Below are 17,316 nucleotides of genomic sequence, written 5' to 3' on the forward strand. Positions count from 1 at the left end.
AGTGTCCGTGCGTAGATACATAGAACTTCAGGTCCGATGGAAGTCCTATATGGCTGACAGCAAGAATGGCATAGCAGTCGGAGAGACTAAGCATAACTCTATTCGCATGTTTACAAGTCTTTCCCACCAAAGACCCAGCTGGGAATGTTAATGGAGAAATGATGGAGAATACGTACTCAAAGCAAGCCATGATGGTCCATTTGCGGTTCTCTGCCTCAGGGAAAACAAGGGAACGAGGGCCGTAAAATACCTATCGATGTGAGCTGACCATTTCAACATACCTCATCAGATACTTCTTCAGCCTTTCGGGGAAGGCAGTGCAAAAACTTCCAATCCGGCTTCGCGCCGCCTTGGCTTGCCAGGGTCTCAGTCACCTGGAACCCGGCAAAGTCGCGGAGACGCTGATCCTTTTGCGCCTCGTCACCCATAGAGATCCTGTGATGTGAGTAATGGTGTAGAACATACCATGTGTCGGTGACAATGTAGTCAGCGCCACGCACTGCTTCGGCTGGATCGTGGCTCCAGGTGGCATTGCCCTTCGTAGCACTGGCAGGCATGGCGGCAAGCTCTTTTTCCATTAAGTCCCATACAATAGGATCAGGAGCATACATAGATCCCTTGGGTGCTGCAACACTAAGGTCCATACCGATACGTGGGTACGCCACAAGCATATCGTTCAGAATGTTGTTCGAGTCACCGACCCAGGCCACCTTCTTGCCAGCCAAGGCAGTCACGGACGGAATGGGACCACCATTGGCTTCCACTTCCAGCATCGTAAGAAGGTCGGCGAGAATCTGCGTGGGGTGGAAGCGACTCGACAAGGCATTGATCACAGGTACAGTCGAGTTGGCGGCGAGGGTCTTTTCTCGTTAGTGTAGATAGAGCGTACCGTAATTTCATCATGTCCACCCACCCGAGCCATAATACCATCAACCATAGAGCTGACAACTTTGGCAGTATCGTACAATGACTCATTCACACCCAGTTGGATATCAGAGGGGGAAAGGAACATGGGGTGGCCGCCCAGCGCTGCAACACTAGATTCACTTGAGACCCGCGTACGTGTGCTACGCTTGCTAAACATGATAGCAATGGTCTTGCTATGCAAAGACTTTTCCAAACCAGAAGGACCTTGCACTGTGTGTTTGGCGATGTGTTTCAAGGCAGCCGAACGCTGCAGCAGTCCGTCAATCTGCTCGACAGGGAGATCAGCCAGTGTCAGCAGGCTCTTCACACCAGCACTGTTCGTCCACAAAGAACGCCTGCATGCTGACTTTGCCAAGGCAGGCGCAGTGCGAGGAAGTGATTGCATCAAGTGCGTGAACGACATGATGGAAAAAAAGATAATGGCTAATTAAATGACTGGGTTGGCCTAGATAAGACCACCTCACCCAAAGTGGAGGATCGGCCTACAAGGACAAAGGGGCATCACTCCCATTTTTCCTCTCCGCTACCAACGCCGAACAATTCACGATGGCGCGTATGTAGACGTTATAACTTACCCACAGGTGGCAATGCCCGTGAGATTGCTCGTGCCAAGAACCAGAAGAAGCAGGCTGAGCAAAACAAGGGAAAACCGAACGACAGCGGCATGACTCTTGCGCAGCGACGAGAGCGTGACGCAGCCGCCCTTCGTGCGAAACAGGAGGTACGCATTCATGCCATACTCACATCAGGCGGCAGCAGCGAAGAAGGCAGGCCAAAATGCGTAGACCAAGCATAGTCTATAAGGCAATACGGTCCCTATGGACCAACTCACAGTGAGTCGAGAGTGTGACAGGCTGCAAAAACGAGGGCAGCAGGGCAGAATTGCGCTGAGCGTGCGTTTGAAGACGTTCCGAAAATTGAGTGCCGTGTTTTTGCGCATCAGGCATGGCAGCAGGTAGACTAAATGCGAGGTATCTGTGCCTGCATGTGAGTGATGTACGTGTGACATACGGTAATGAGAGGCCTGGCAACGGGGCACAAGAGAGATGGGCATGTACAAGATACAACGTTAAGTGAGTTGCCGTGGTCGGTACATGATCCCACACATCTGTATCCCAAGCGGTTTTTGTGGTATCTTGGTACGGGTCCAGAGTTTGGAGTGTGAGTAGGTCATTGTCGGCCCAGGCATAGACAACGGGGTAGCCCAGGAGCCAACCACACGCCGTGATGCCACATTTTGATGCATGAGGATCATGACTATCGAGAATAAGGAGAGATTGGTTGTCCAAGCATGCTTGAAAAATAGTGTGAAGCAGCGTATGAGGGCCATGAGGAAGGAGGAAAGGATCAGAGGGGTCAGAGGGATCGATATACAAGGGCGTATGAGTAGACCATGTATGCTTCAAAGCATGTCGATGGACAGCTAGGACTTGTTGTGATGGAACATAGAGCACCAATAATATATCAGGCCAATACTGGCTGTATGAGGGAGGGAGGTCGAGGACGTACCTGTGCTACGCAATGCGATACTTGTATGCATTGCTGGTAGTTAAGGCGATCTACATCGAGTAGGGTGGCGACACGAAACCCTGTACCGACCAGGAGAAGATCCATAGCCACCTGTGCCAATGCAGAGCGTGAAAGGCGTGCTCTTCGTGGACATTGCCAAGCGGTTGACAGCGCACGTACCCATGTTAGCCAAGGGGTAGGCATGCCACACAAGTGAACCTCTCCAGATGGAGAAATGCGCCCATTTCAGGGTCACTGGTCCACACCTCCACCGTCCACATTCAGCATGACAGGCAAGTCGATGCGATTGACATTCAAGGGCGACAAAGTACGTGCTAATATAACTGACATAGCCCAAACGGAAACGCACGAAGAGTAGTGATGAAAAGCGCGCGTCTAAGCGTGCCCAAGTGACTGGTGACGAGTCCGACGTTGAAATGTATGGAGGCGATGAACAAGGTACGTCCGTGCTTCGTAGACGCTTACACCAGCGTGGGTCCCGCCTGCGACATGTGGGGAAGTCACTGGGCCGACATTTGTACACCAGCGCCAACAGAATGGATCTGCGCTCGTCCTCACGTACAATGCTCCTCTCTCACAAGTAGAGACGACAACTGTCGAGCAGCCTGACATCCCTCTCGAAATGGTCGAAGACGGTGCAACCATTGCGGCCACTGATGTTGCACCCAACACCGTGCACCAGGTTTGGGTGGCTACGAATATTCCTATGAGCAGCAAATGGACGTTGAAAAGTACACAAGGCACGTTCCTTGGCTGTGACAAATATGGCGAAGTCATCGCGACCAATGAAGCGCGGGGTCCACAGGAAGAATGGACTCTGTATCAGGTGGATGTCATGCCATCCTCGGACGACCGTATTTTGGCTGGTCCGCGCCGTGGTTTCGCGTTCCAGTCGATGTATGGCGGCTACCTTGCCCTGGACGATCCGACTGAGACGCAGGCTAAGCGTCGTTTGCGTGCCGACGGCCAAGAGGTGACGTCGTTGAGTGTGTGGGATTTGAACGTGCAGTGGAAATTCCGGCATGCTTATCGACAAATGCATCGCGCGACCAAAGTGGCTCCTACAGCGCAAGCAAGTTTGCTTGACGAAGAACGACTCTCTCGCTCAAGGCAGGGCTGGAATGCTGGCACCTCGCATCACTTTACCAAAGAGTCGCGACGCGAATTGGTCCAAGCGCAGCGGGAAGGCCGTCTAGCAGAGGCCATGCTGGATCGGCGTGCGAAGTTGAAAAGTGACAAGTACGCCAAGGTACGTCCTACCCGTCCTAGTTTACATCTAACCTACAGTGATATCGTCTTTTCCATCTGTGCCGCCATCTCCGTAACGGTGCTGCTTTCCAGGTCTTCCTCCTCCTGGCCGACTTTGCTCTGGCGCTCTTTTTCAGCCCGTTGTTGGGCAATGGCCATAGCGGCACGTGTAGCAAATTCAATATCGCGCTTTTCGCGCTCTTTCTCAGGGTTCCAGAATGAATAAACACGCGTCGCTACGCCGAAAGCTTGGGGATGCACTTCTACCAAGTCACCTTCACGGACTTGGATAAATGGGATCTCAGTGGGCTTGTTGCCCTGCAAATAGGCAATCAAGCAACGCAGGACCGACGACTGCGCAATGATCAGGACATCTTTGCGCACACGCTCCAATTCTAGAATCACAGGTTCTAGACGGATAGCCAAATCATGATAGCTCTCGGCCCGTGGGAAACGGAACGTGTACGGATCCTTCTTTTGCTCTTCGTGGTACTTGGGGAAGCGCGAAAGAATCTCTTCTTCGCTCATGCCATCCACCACACCAGGGTTCATCTCGGCCAGGCGGGACCACTCGATGATCCTCACATCGTAGTCGCGGAAGGGCGCCGCGGTGTTTTCTGAGCGTTTCCTGGTCGAGCACCATACCTGGAACTCTCGCTCTGTCTCTTCAAACTCAAAAGGCACATCGTTTTCGTCGTGCGACGAGATATACGAGACCGTGTGTTCCTGTGACAACGTTGGTTTGTCTTCGTCCACAGCATTATCATGCGAGCGCCTCATCATCATAAACTCACAAAGACGCTGGGCGTATTCGTGACCGAGTGAGGAAAGCTCTGCATCGGCCTTGTACAGATGTTCAATCAGCGCTTCACCAGCTCGCGCAAAGTATATCGTACGGTCTTCGTTGTGCATGTTCATGAGGAAAAATACAATGCGGTTTTGCAGGTAGCCCTTCACATTGTTCACGACAACACGCTGGCCAAAGTTGTGCAGCTGGATATGCGCTGCCGTTGTCGTATCAATAGGCTGGTAATCCATCTCATGGCGGGAAATGCGGTCGGAAAAGTGTTTCTTCACATCCTCCAGCTTCCATCCGCGGTAGTCTGGGTTGAATCGGTGCATAGAGCGAATGTTGCGCTCCACAATTTTGGGGTCATCACACAGGCACTCAACAAACATGATCTGCACGTTAAGCTCTTTTTCAAATCGCTCGCGGATCAGAGATCGGCGCTCCTTCGTACTGTTGTTGGCATCATACACGGCCACTTGACCACCATCCTCAAAGAATGCGGCGATTTTCTCTGTAATCTTCGTAGTCACCTGCTCACGTAGCGCTAACGTCTCTTCTTCTGCTCTGCATCCATCACCGAAGTAGTCGGCCGGAAGATCCTTCACGGAGCCGAGTAGGTCACGTCGCATGTTCGCCAGGTTGAACACTTGGCATCGGACACCGAGCCAGCGCAGATAGCGCTGAATCGCATGCGCCAAGTGCGTCTTGCCACGGCCTGGCAACCCGACCGTCATGATCAAGATCTGCCCTGCATGCCAGAGGCGGCCAGACTGCGTGGCTGCCTCGTTAGTGTATTCACACACGCGTTACGTACTGTACAGCGGGGGGGCCATCGTCGTGTATAGCAACCATGGGGGACAAGCCGTGCGCGTGCGCGACGATTGGATCTTCGGCCGATCGATGACATCGGCATCGGGCAGGTAAAAAGGCCCCTGCAGAGCAGCGTGGCTTGTGCTACGTGCGCGCGTACGCGCCTTACGACCAACGTTGTTATGAGTCTAGGTACGTGGGTACGTGTGACTGCCGGGTTTGTCGGCATCGCTGTGGCGTCTGTTGCTGGTCTGCTGTATGTGTACCAAAGTGCACTGGTTTATCCATCGACCTTCCCTGAGGGATCGCGGACGCATGTCGACACGCCCGATTCCCTGGATATGCCGTACACAGAGCATCGCTTAACGACACCTGATCGCGTTAAGCTGCATGTATATGCGATGTCGCATGAGGATGACGCATCGCGTCCTACGGTGATCTTGTTCCATGCGAATGCCGGGAATATGGGCCATCGTTTGCCCATCGCATTGCAGTTTTACAAGCGCATGGGGTGCCATGTCGTGATGCTCTCGTATCGTGGATATGGCCTCTCCACAGGCGATCCTACCGAAGCAGGTCTGCGCATTGACGCACAAACGGTTCTTGACTGGGTTCGCTCGAACGAAAAGCTTCGTTCATCTAAGATCCTTGTGTATGGCCAAAGTATTGGTGGTGCTGTTGCCATTGATCTGGCGGCCCGAAACCCTTCTACGGTACGTTGTACATGTGCTTATGCTCTAGGTCCGTAGTGTGATTGTGGAAAACACGTACGTGGATGGTACGCTGACCACCCTTCAGCTTCCTGAGCATTCCGCTTCTCATTCCCTCGGTGCTCCCTGTGCTACGCCACTTTACGTTCCTCTGCCGTATGTATCCGATTATCTTACGTGCAGGTGAAATTTGGCCGTCCAACGAAGCCATCCAACGCATTCCTGCTTCAACCCCCATCCTTTTCCTGAGCGGCGCCAACGATGAATTGGTACCTCCGGCGCACATGAAGAAACTCTACGAGCTCTCTGTCAGCACAGCGAAGGAATTCCATACATTCAAAGATGCAATGCACAGTACGTACAGGTATACTGACTTCGGCGCAGACGATACGTGGATCACGGTATGTGTGGCCTGTGCAATACGACTCACTTTGCGAAGAAAAGCTACTTTGATGCAATTGCGCTCTTCCTTAACAAGAACGACTTTTACGTGCCACTAACAGCGAGTGAAGAAAAAGCCATGCTGAACTCGCAAACGCAGGACCTCACGAAGCATCCCAAGGAGGATTTGTAGTGAGATGGATCCATTCTATGCTAGGGTGGATCTGTGTGTTGTCGTTTTTATATGAGAAGCACTGCCCGTAGAATGAGTATGTGCATCGATTCTGTTTACTTCACACGGAACACCGTGTTCAGGTAGTGGAAGAGGTAGGGCGCTGGCATGAGCAGTGGGAGCATACGTACTGAAGTGCAGGATACCTGCGACCAAGACGAACGAGCGGATCGTGCGACGCGCCTGGGTACGCGCAATAGCTAGCTCAAGAGGAGACGGAGCAGGGGCACCTGTGTGTTAGTCGCTTTCATCTGTGCGTACATACCACCAAACATGTTCAACGTGGATGTCGTAAGAAGGCGGCGTTCAGCGAAGGCCACGACGTCGACCGACGAATTGGATGGGATTGATGTGTCGAGGAATTAATCACGCGTAGCGAGCGTGTTGAGGAGGCTTTGACACTACATCGTGTCTTGTGTACGACACGCACGCCGTAGCTCGCGCCCTAGGAGGCTGGCGGGCAAAGCATCCATGCGGCGCCCACGATCAGACGAGGAGGATAATGACGAAGAGGGGCTACGTGACTTGGCTTTGTTGGTACGTGGGCCTTCTTACTTACGCAGTCCAAACGCGCACGGATCCACACGCCGTCGCCATCATCGTCATCGCCATCGTCGTCGTCACCGTCGCCGTCGCAGCCGCCTGCCGAAGAGATGGAGATTGCTTCTACGGCGCCTGCACCCATGCATACTGATACATCATGGGATACGATGGGCGTCATTGAACGTGTGGATATGATCAATTTCATGTGCCACCGAAACCTAAGCATTTCGTTAGGCCCTCGTATTAATTTTATCATTGGACACAATGGCAGTGGAAAGAGCGCCATTCTCACAGCGATTACTGTGGCCCTGGGTGGGAAAGCGAACACGACCAGTCGCGGCAGCAGTCTCAAAGATTTTATTCGTGAAGGTGCCTCCGCAGCGGAGGTTCGTGTGCACTTGCGCAATCATGGTACCGATGCTTTCCGGCATGACATCTATGGGGATCGTATCACCATTGAACGGCGTATCCATGCGGACGGTGGTGGATCGTGGAAGATCCGTACGTCGGCAGGCCGCGTCGTATCGACCAAGCGAGAAGAGCTGGATGCAATATGTGATCATGCGAATATTCAAGTGGACAATCCCATGAACATTCTTAGCCAGGATGCGGCCCGCCAGTTCCTCGGAAGCTCGCATGCCGAGGATAAGTACAGTTTTTTCTTGCGTGGCACGCAGCTGACGCAGCTTGCGCAAGAATACGAGCTCATTCAGACCAACATTCAGCGCATGAAACGTGCGATGGCCTTGTCGGAAGATGTTTTGCCTGACCTGGAGCGTGAAGCGCGGGAAGCCAATGCCCGATGGCAGCAGGTGGAACAAGCGCGCGTGGAGCAGGAGAAGCTGGATGCGCTAAAAGAAGAACTTGTATGGAGTCAAGTGATTGCCAAGGAGAAGGAACTTGGCGCCTTGGCCGAACAACTCGAAACTGCTCGTGCCAAGGTAGCTGCGATGGAGAAGAAGCGGGATGAGGAGGCGCAGCGCGCGACTGGCCTTGACGAGACGGTGGCTGAGCTGGAGACGCGCAATCGTGAGCAAAACGAACGGGAAGTGCAATTGCAGCAGCAGCGCGCCGAGATCCTGCATGAGCTTCGTGATCGCAAGGCGGCGCTGAGCGCTCTTAAGACGCAGGAACGTGACCTCAATGAGCAGGCAGATCGTGTCCAGCGTATGATCCGCCAACTGCAATCGCAAATCGACAACGAAGCGCGCCGTCAAGCGCAAGATCGTCGAGCGATTCGTGAGGCCCAAGAAGCTGAGCGCGATGCGCTGCAGCGTGAGCGTCTCGACTTGGAAATGCGGCAAGTGACGCTAGGCCAGGCGTCTGAGACCCTAGCCGAGCAGCGTCAAGCACATGTTGCCGAGCGTGCCAAGATCATGGCAGAGAAGCAGTCGTTGGAGGAGAAGCAGGCCCACTTGCGCAGTTTCCTACGGCGGTGTGAAGAAGCGTCGGCGAATCGAAGTACGGCGTTTGGCGGTGCGTCCATCCCTCGTGTTCTCGCGGCGATTGAGCGTGAGACGCACTGGCATTCCAAGCCTGTGGGCCCTCTGGGCATGCATATTCGCTTGCACGATGCACGGTGGGCGCCGCTGATCGAGAGTGTGCTCAACGACTCGCTGAATGCGTTCTTGGTGACCAACCACGAAGACCGTGCACGCTTAGCCCGCATCCTACGCGAGTGCCGCGCCTCGAACCAAATCATCACGGCAGCGCGCGACTTGTTCGATTATACCAGTGGCGAGCCAGATCCGTCCATCACTACTATTCTTCGCGTACTTGACACAGACGAGCACATTCTGCGTGTCCTCATTGATGCGCACCGTATTGAGAAAAGTGCCCTGGTCCACCAACGTGTGCAAGGCGACGAACTTATGCGACAGCGCTGGGCGAATGTCCAGCAGTGCTATTCCGCCGACCTATTCCGGATTACTGGTGGGCCTACAGGCAGTTCGACACAGACAGTGACATCGTATACAGGTGTCCCGCGCCTGGTTTCCGATGCGCGTGCCGAGATGGACGAGGCGAGGCAGGCGATGTCCGCAAACGACGTCAAGCTTCAGCATGTCGCAACTTCCCTGACGGCATGGCAGCGCCAGGAGGCTACATGGCAGGCGGATGAGCGAGCCCATCAGCAGGCCCAGGACGAGGCGAAGCAGGCATTGCGTGAGGTGCGATACCGTATGGCCGCTGTGGAGGATCGCATGCGCGAAGAAGAGCCGGCGAATGTCGCTGCTCTGGAAGAGGCCAAAGCGGATGCGGAAGAAGAAATGGCGCACATTGTTGACCGTTTCAAGGACATTGAATCGCAAAAGGAAGCAGCGGAAGAAGCGCTTTCAGCGCCTACTACGAAGCATGCGCAGCTCCAGGAGCAGATTCAACTCGTCGAAGGGCATAAGCAAAGTACCGAGGCGTCCTTGCAGGCGACGTACACAGAGCGCGTACGTCTGCAGAAGAACAAAGAGTACTGGGCGCGTCAAATTGAGACGCAGCAGGCCCAGATGCACGAAGACGAAAGCAAAGAACGATCGCTTGCGGCGTTGATTGATGTACGTATGGCCTACACTTACCTTGAGTCCTGGACCGTCATGGCGACGGAGTACTGCGCTCGTGTCGAGACGCAGCGTACGCCTGCGTCGTTGGAGGAGCAGATACGTACGATTGAAGCACATATGGAAGCAGTGCAGGCGCACACTGGTCTTTCTGTCGACGAGATCGTACGGGATTTGCGTGCGAAGAACAAGGCGTTTCATGACGCCAAGCAGCAGCTTGAGCACACGCGCACGACGATCCACGTGCTGGATCATGCTATACAACTGCGCCTGGAGAAATGGCACTACTTCCGCCGCTTTGTCGCGATTCGCGCACGCGCGAACTTTGCTTTGCATCTTCAGCAGCGTGGATTTGCTGGCTCTCTCCACTTTGATCACAATGCGCAGACGCTCAAGCTGCGTGTGCACACCGGCGATGCCTCGCAGTATGGCAAGGATCCCAAGGCGCTCTCTGGCGGCGAAAAGTCGTTTGCGACGATCTGTTTGCTGTTGTCGTTATGGGAGGCAATTGGATGCCCTATTCGGTGCCTGGACGAATTCGACGTGTTTATGGACGCGGTGAACCGCAAAGTGTCCATGAAAATGATTGTACGTCGCACTGTCTCGCTCACTTCTAGATCGACGCTGCGCGTGCCTCTGCAGGCGTGCAGTACATTCTCATCACGCCGCAGAATATGGGCTCTGTATCCTTGGGACCGTACGTATCTCACTATCTCACACGCAGGGAGGTGCAAGTTCACCGTATGCAGGACCCAGAGCGACGTGCCTAACTACTTTACATTGCGCGTGTGCGCCACGAGCCAGTCGCCCGCTGTGTCTTGAGTTTGATGAGATTCGTCATCATGTCGTGCGTCGGCGTAGGGATGCCATACGCGCGTCCCAACTCCGATAGATACCCATTCATAAAGTCAATCTCCGTCCGGCCACGTCGTTGGTACACATCCTGGTGCATGCTGCTCCAGTTCGCCGCTGTGGCTCGCACGACATTCTCAACTTCATGCAGCATCGATGCAGGCTTCAGCGACGTATCGAGCAGCGGCAGGCCATCCGCATCGGTCTGCGTGAGTAGATCCGCTAGCGGCAGTGTGCTCAGATGCGCCGCATCTGTCTCCCGCGAGGCCTGCGCCGCCTTGGCATCGCGCGCGTGCGCCTCCAGCACTTGACTTGCTTCCGTGCACAGCGCACGGAACAGGTCCAGCGCATTGGGCGCACCAAACAAGTCGCCATTCTTGCAGTCTGCCAGCGCGGTGGTCGGGTTGATGCACGCATTGATAATCAGCTTACGTAGCGCACGAAGTTGGAAGGCACGAATCGGCTCCCAATGCACATCCAGCGGCAGCGAGAGAAGCAACGCGAGCGTTTCGCGGACACTGCGGGTGTATGGAGCATCGGGTATCGCAGCCAAATCCAGTTCTGGCTGAGTGGCATTCGTGACAGGGGGCAGCGGCCGTTCCAACGAGGCGTCTGTCTCGGCACGGGGGGCCATCGCGCTGGGCACAAGGCCAAGATGCATACTCCCAAACCCGGCATGCACGGTATGCAGAGGCCGCTTGACATAGCAGCCATGTGTCGCACTGGCCAGCACAAAGTGAGGGCGCGAGTCAGGGTGCTGCCATATCCGTTCCAATAGCATGTCCAGCACACCCATGCCATTCTGGAGGAGGACAATCGTCGTAGCGGGGGTAATACGTGGCGCCAACGGAGCGAGGGCCGCATATGTGGCATCTGCCTTCGTCGTCACAATCAGGCTGTCGATCGGCAGAGGCGGTGTACCGGGCTGGTCCTGCAGTACGCCGTGGGCATCGGGGGCCAAGTAGCGTGGCTGGCTGGGATCGGCGGGCGATGTGAGCTCGACATGGAATCCGGTCTCGGTCAGACGTGCTCCATCGCGCTCTACCGTGACGCTAGCACCGGGCTTCCGCGGCTCTTTCGCACGATCGTACATGCGATCGCGCATATGCAGTGTCACCGTCGTCGTCGTGGCGTCAGGCCAGAAGGGGGCTACATGCTGCGGCACGACAAACATAGGCACACGCGAGAAGCGCCAGCTTGGCACCGACGATGCCGTAGCCGCCATGCTACGCTGCCGGACCATAGCACGTACATGCGCAGCAATCAGCGTACCTATCGCGCCGACGCCCAGGACATGGACATGCATGGTGCGCGTGTCGTAGCAGGATCGACTCGAGCGCCGTTCTTCGTCGCTGTGTGGGTGGATGACTAAAACTCTCGCTGCGTACCTCCACGCGAGGGCACGCCACCGCCGCACGTCCATCCGCTCACCATGCGGGGGGGCGTATGGGTGTGCCTTTGGTGGCTGATTGCCACCGCTGTTATCGTGCATGCTTCGCTATTGGATGACGACGAAGACGATACAGCGATGCTACGTCGCACGCTTCGGCGCATGGAGCGCGAACGGTCCGAATTGCATGGCTATATGCATCACAATGCTACGCAGCAAGGCAACTTTACTCTCCATCGCGATCAAGATCCTCACCTCGATGCCATCCAGGCCTCCTGGAAACATGTACGCTCCAACGATGCTGCCTATTATCGCAATATCAGCGCGTTTTTCCGCGGCAACTTTACCGCGTACAATACGTCTGATTCGACCAAGACACAGCGACGTGAGCGTGGCGATTGGCTGTGGTGGCATCGCACGCCTACGTCGTCCTACGCCTTGAGTGCAGAGCCGGTGGCGCACACCAATGTCTCTCGTGTATGGGGCGAAATGGTACTCAGGGCGTTCTCGTTCAACGGGACATTGTCGATGACGGCGTGGGACATGGCTGGCGTGCATGATCCATCCACCGGTCGCTTGTACATGGTCGGCGCGCCACAGACGTCGCCAATACCGCTGGATATGCGCCAAGTTCTTGCTCTTTTGCCCTCGTCGGCCGACCAACTACGCAACGATACATACACAGCGTGCCTCGCTGATTTGGAAGACCGCATAGCGCGTGTAAAGTCCATGCTTGCAGAGAGCACGCCCATCACGTACACGCCCACGCTAGGCCAGGCGTCCCACAACTGCACTTTGCAGCTGTATGGCCAAGAGTACCCTGCAGGGCCAGCTAGCGAGCAAGCCTCGCTGGACTGGATTTTGCGTGAAATGAACGAACCTCGCGGCATTGTCGTGCCACGCGCGCCGAACCTGGTGCTGGACATGGCCGCGGTATCCTCGCGATGTGGTTTGTACCTGGAATCGCGCGAGATGGAAGCTGTGCCTCGGGCTGTGTTCTGGGGCCATGCACGGTACTACGTCGTGGGCATGGCGCTGGTCCTTCTTCTCCAGTTGGTACTGATGTCGAAAGAGTGTGAACGTGTCCAAACACACAGCGATTATGCACGTCTGGCCAGTGGGACATGGTTCATTCAGACCAACTGCGATGCGTTCCTGAGCCTCGGCCATTTCATGGCCGCTTTCCAGCTGGAAGGCGCTTTGTCGTTGGCGATGATGGCACTGGGGTTCATGTCCGGCACCCTGTTCATGGTCTTTGAGTACCGCTTGCTCGTGGCGATGGTGCGCCAATCGATGGAGGAGGAGCGGGCGCGCGTACGTGACACGCCCCCGCATCCTGAGGCTACTGAGGCGACCTCTACGGCCTGGTCGCGCGACTGGATGAATCGCTCACGGACGCAGGTGCGTGCCAATATGCGCAGTGTCCTGTCGAATGCGCTGGTCGTCGCTTTCTTCGTCATGTCCTTTGCGGCCCCTGAGCTGCTGGGCTACATTCTGCTCCCCATACTCTGCTCGTTCTGGGTGCCGCAAATCGTGCACAATGTACGCCGAGGCTCTACCGGCCTTCAGCCATCGACTGTGATCGGCATGACGCTCACTCGATGTTACATGCCGCTGTACCTGTTCCAATACCCAGACAACCTGTTCAAGGTGGAGACGTCGCCGTATGTATGGATTCCTATTCTGTGGTGTCTATGCCAAATGCTCGTCTTGCTTGGGCAACACTACCTAGGCCCGCGGTTTTTTGTGCCATCCGCGATGCGGCGGACGGAGCGTCAATGGCATTGGCACCCCTCACCCACGGAGCTGGCTGCGCTCTTGCCATCGCACGATGATCTTCCCGAGAGCGCATCCCCTGCGATGGAGGACCCTGCCTCGATACCCCTGGGCGACTGCCCCATCTGCCTGATGCCCAACGATTGGACACTCGACGAGACGTGGACGCCGCCCACGTCGCATGGCTCCTGGCGCGCATGGGGCCATGCATCGACGACACGGCCTTCGGGCGTCATGGTCACGCCGTGCCGTCACATCTTCCATACGTCGTGCTTGATGCCGTGGATGAACATCAAGCACATGTGCCCAAGTTGCCGCCTGCCGCTGCCTGAGTACGAGGTATGACTACCATGTATAGTACGAAGCGTTTTCACTATCGTTACATAGGGGAGGAAGGGCCCATGCCGAACGGCTGCGGGAAGCCTGGCATACTCTGCTGCGGTGGTTGCTGCTGATTCGTTGCAGCGCTGGTATAATAGGTACTGTTCGGCATCGGCATGACACTGGGCGGACGCACGGCATGGGGGCCACTGCCACTGCCGCCACTGCCGCCACGCCCGCCTTGGTTGTTCGTCGGGTACTGTGGACAGGCATTGTTCGTGGCCATATGCCCGACCATCCCACAGCGACCACATCGACGTTTCGTGTTCGTCTTGTTGGGCATCTTTTTGTAGCCGCCAATCAAGCCTTCTGCCGCAGCCTTGGCGTTCTTGCGCTGCAAACGACGGTCCTGGTTCTTCACACGCGCCGCGATTTCTTCTTCCAAGCGCTTCTTGCGCATGGCGTCCAAGGCAGCATCGCCTGTCGGCACAAGCGACTCGGTGACGATGCTCTGCTCCTCAATCTCCTGGCGCTGCTTCACGTAGGCATTGATCACAGAGGGATCACGTACAATGTGCTTGTACCATACACCATTAAACAGGCGCTTGACTAGCAAGGGCTTCGGCGCCTTTTGCTCCTGCATCTTCTTCTCACGGCGCTGCTCTTCGCGCCATAGCTGCTCTTCCTTCGCTGTGATGCGCGGTGGCTCGGGATTCGATAAAGCGGCCAGCTGCGCTTTCCAAATACGGTCAATTTCCGAGCGGTAGATCGCTTGCTGCTCGGCCACGTTGTACCGATGGCCCGACTTGGCGCGCGCCTCCGCCTCGGCTGCCAGTCGCTCATCCACATCCTCACCAGCGCGAAGAAAAATCTCTTTCATCGATACACGTACAAAGCTGAAGGCCTCACCACGGCCACTTGGATCACCCTCACCATGCAGCTTGAGCATCGCTTTGCCTTGTGTCGCATGCAAAAAGTTCTTGCTGGTGATCCACGGCGCAAGCAGCTGCTCAATTTCCATCTTGCCTTCGTCGGCATCGTCATCCGCCCCCTCCGCCGTCTTTGTAAACCCAGCATCGAGCAAGTGCCGCTGACCGACCTGCATACCCTCGACTAGGCAAATGTGCTCCGGCGTCAGCAGCTTCTGCAGCTCCGCCTCGTCTGGAATCGGCACGTCCGGCTTCAGACGCCAAAAGCCCTGGTGCACATCGCCTGACTTGCGATTGTATACCATAAACTCTTTGAGTCGCTGCCGCATTTGCAGCTCGTTCTGGTCTGGAAAGTATTTCATCACGCGATGGATCTTGATGCGGTGCGCATGGCTTTTCTCCACAAGCTTGTATGTAATCATTTGCAGACGGTACTTGATGTTGTTCGTGACCAGACGTGCATGCGGGCCCGGGATCGGCGTCGTCGGGTACGTCTGGCCCACGACAAACAGGTTGGGAATCTCTCGTAGGTAGTACCGCACATCGTCCTTGGTCGTGCTGCGAATAAACAAAAAGTCGTTCTGCGTTGGCTTGTGCTTGAACAAGGGCGCTCGTGTCATGTTGTTGTACAGCACAGGCTGTGTTTGACCAGGCTCGACACTGCCAAACTTCATAAACGGCGACTCATCCGTGACGTCGAGAACGAACGATTCGCCCAGCTCTGCCTTGGGGATGTGATCGTCTTTCGCGTCTTTCTTACGATAGTAGTTGACGAGAAGACTGCCCATACCAATATTCGACAGGAGCGGCGGATACTCTTCAGAGTACTCACACAAGATATAGTTGCTCGCATCCTTTAACGTGAGATCACGCGTACTGTGCAGCACTTCACTAGGATCTTTGGACTTTCGCTCTCCATCCTTGGATTTGCGTGAAGAACGCACACGCGAGAACGTAATTGGCATATTAGACGGGAACTGAATGCGCGGCCTATGCCACGAGCGTGTTTCGTGCTTCGAAAGACGCGTCTTGTAGAAAGGAAGCTGTAATTTGATCGCTGGCCATGCATGACGAACGACAAGCTGGCCTAGCGTCTGGCGAACGCGGTGACGGTGTTCTTTGCTCATCTCATACATACGATCGTTCGAGATATTGAACGGGTCCAATTCACCCGTATACTTACTCGACTTGAGCAGGTTCGGCGGCGCATCGGCCCTGAGAAGAGAGACTTGCTTTTCGTCCTGCGTCTTTTCATTTTCCAAAATCATCTCCGCATCGTTCATATCCATAATCAAACGGTCAAACGGGCGGAAACGATTGTACGGATTCCAAATAATATTGTTGAACCACACGCCGTTCGAGAGCTCCCTGTTCACAGGACGACTCACATCCACTGGCATACGCTCTTCGGACGTAGAGGGTCGAGTCACCACGCGGCGCTCCCAATCGTCAATCTCGACACTGTTCATCCGTCGCGTAGCTCGATGCGCCGCGCGATCATGCGCCGCATCGTCAAACAACACCTGGCACTGGATATCTGCCTCCTTCTCTTCCTGTCCAGGAATATAAGGCCTGGCATACCGTGTGACAAGATGCGTATCCGAGGTCGTAGGCGCCACAGGCTCGGTCGATAGCAGCTGATCGCGCGACGACGCTGGCTCGATGACTTCGTCCACACTCCACTGCGTGTGAGGAAGTCGTCCAATCAGCCTACGTCGCTTTTGGGAGCGCGTACCGAACAGCTCGGTAAAGTCCAGCACGGTCCCCGCCTTGAAATCAGGGAACAAATGCAGGGCCTCCGTCCGTGGACTCAAGGGTGCCTGCGGTTCCTCCATGACTACGTCCTTGCTCGACACAGGCAGCGTTGTACTGGCCTCCTGGCTGGCCGGCGCTGTGGATACCTCGTCGTAGTCATCGTCTTCGTCGGCGAAGTCGTCGTCTTCGCCACGCACTTTAAATTTGCCATGACGTAAAGGGCGAATACCCGAGGATGGCGCCGCTTCGGGATGGGCCGACGTATCCTCTTCCGCGGCTTCGATGTCTTCTTCCTCTTTACCATCATCTTCCAACTCGTCATCAAAGTCGTTACGATAAATTTCGTCACGTTTCAGCGCTTGAGACGCCGCCGTCTTGGAACCACCTAGACCGATGCGGCGCAGATCCGAGTCGGCGGTGACCACCCCTAGATCCTCAAGGACCTGGCCGAGTGCCAAGCCGCCCAGCTGCGAAATCGCATCATCGTGCTCGGAATCCATCGCCGCCACGACCCAATGTGGATTGCGTCGCGTTGTCGATGTACGGAGGCAAGTGGATGACGTACCACGTGGC

The 17,316-nt window shown here is 55.6% G+C and overlaps 9 protein-coding genes across 9 annotated transcripts; 5 read left to right on the top strand and 4 right to left on the bottom strand.

The window, feature by feature from the left end:
• Window positions 1-110: 110 nt before the first annotated feature.
• Malapachy_3030 (ornithine carbamoyltransferase) lies at window positions 111-1,330 on the bottom strand (the record flags this gene model as incomplete). The annotated part of the gene is made up of 5 exons (XM_018137509.1): window positions 111-138; window positions 177-250; window positions 282-435; window positions 466-860; window positions 890-1,330. 5 exons carry the CDS (start codon window positions 1,328-1,330, stop codon window positions 111-113), a joined length of 1,092 nt encoding a protein of 363 aa, XP_017994131.1.
• Window positions 1,331-1,473: 143 nt separating this feature from the next.
• Malapachy_3014 (hypothetical protein) lies at window positions 1,474-1,712 on the top strand (the record flags this gene model as incomplete). Its single annotated transcript, XM_018137494.1, has 3 exons — window positions 1,474-1,480; window positions 1,509-1,648; window positions 1,677-1,712. 3 exons carry the CDS (start codon window positions 1,474-1,476, stop codon window positions 1,710-1,712), a joined length of 183 nt encoding a protein of 60 aa, XP_017994219.1.
• Window positions 1,713-2,722: 1,010 nt separating this feature from the next.
• Malapachy_3047 (hypothetical protein) lies at window positions 2,723-3,737 on the top strand (the record flags this gene model as incomplete). The annotated part of the gene is made up of 4 exons (XM_018137526.1): window positions 2,723-2,764; window positions 2,790-2,895; window positions 2,928-3,689; window positions 3,727-3,737. The coding sequence occupies 4 exons, from the start codon at window positions 2,723-2,725 to the stop codon at window positions 3,735-3,737; spliced, it is 921 nt and encodes a 306-aa protein (XP_017993621.1).
• A 1-nt stretch (window position 3,738) lies between these two features.
• Malapachy_3025 (6-phosphofructo-2-kinase) lies at window positions 3,739-5,328 on the bottom strand (the record flags this gene model as incomplete). Its single annotated transcript, XM_018137505.1, has 2 exons — window positions 3,739-5,273; window positions 5,310-5,328. 2 exons carry the CDS (start codon window positions 5,326-5,328, stop codon window positions 3,739-3,741), a joined length of 1,554 nt encoding a protein of 517 aa, XP_017994052.1.
• Window positions 5,329-5,487: 159 nt separating this feature from the next.
• Window positions 5,488-6,589, top strand: Malapachy_3008 (hypothetical protein; the record flags this gene model as incomplete). Its single annotated transcript, XM_018137488.1, has 3 exons — window positions 5,488-6,053; window positions 6,104-6,369; window positions 6,519-6,589. 3 exons carry the CDS (start codon window positions 5,488-5,490, stop codon window positions 6,587-6,589), a joined length of 903 nt encoding a protein of 300 aa, XP_017994179.1.
• A 510-nt stretch (window positions 6,590-7,099) lies between these two features.
• Window positions 7,100-10,490, top strand: Malapachy_3039 (p-loop containing nucleoside triphosphate hydrolase protein; the record flags this gene model as incomplete). Its single annotated transcript, XM_018137518.1, has 4 exons — window positions 7,100-7,165; window positions 7,192-10,308; window positions 10,338-10,417; window positions 10,445-10,490. 4 exons carry the CDS (start codon window positions 7,100-7,102, stop codon window positions 10,488-10,490), a joined length of 3,309 nt encoding a protein of 1,102 aa, XP_017994124.1.
• Window positions 10,491-10,495: 5 nt separating this feature from the next.
• Malapachy_3061 (2-dehydropantoate 2-reductase) lies at window positions 10,496-11,878 on the bottom strand (the record flags this gene model as incomplete). The annotated part of the gene is made up of 1 exon (XM_018137540.1): window positions 10,496-11,878. One exon carries the CDS (start codon window positions 11,876-11,878, stop codon window positions 10,496-10,498), a length of 1,383 nt encoding a protein of 460 aa, XP_017993508.1.
• Window positions 11,879-12,004: 126 nt separating this feature from the next.
• Malapachy_3041 (e3 ubiquitin ligase) lies at window positions 12,005-14,083 on the top strand (the record flags this gene model as incomplete). Its single annotated transcript, XM_018137520.1, has 1 exon — window positions 12,005-14,083. One exon carries the CDS (start codon window positions 12,005-12,007, stop codon window positions 14,081-14,083), a length of 2,079 nt encoding a protein of 692 aa, XP_017993623.1.
• A 34-nt stretch (window positions 14,084-14,117) lies between these two features.
• Malapachy_3020 (atypical taf1 protein kinase) lies at window positions 14,118-17,243 on the bottom strand (the record flags this gene model as incomplete). Its single annotated transcript, XM_018137500.1, has 1 exon — window positions 14,118-17,243. The coding sequence occupies one exon, from the start codon at window positions 17,241-17,243 to the stop codon at window positions 14,118-14,120; it is 3,126 nt and encodes a 1,041-aa protein (XP_017994055.1).
• Window positions 17,244-17,316: the final 73 nt, after the last annotated feature.

This window comes from Malassezia pachydermatis (genome assembly GCF_001278385.1).
Source record: "Malassezia pachydermatis strain CBS 1879 chromosome Unknown scaffold1, whole genome shotgun sequence".
Taxonomy (NCBI): domain Eukaryota; kingdom Fungi; phylum Basidiomycota; class Malasseziomycetes; order Malasseziales; family Malasseziaceae; genus Malassezia; species Malassezia pachydermatis.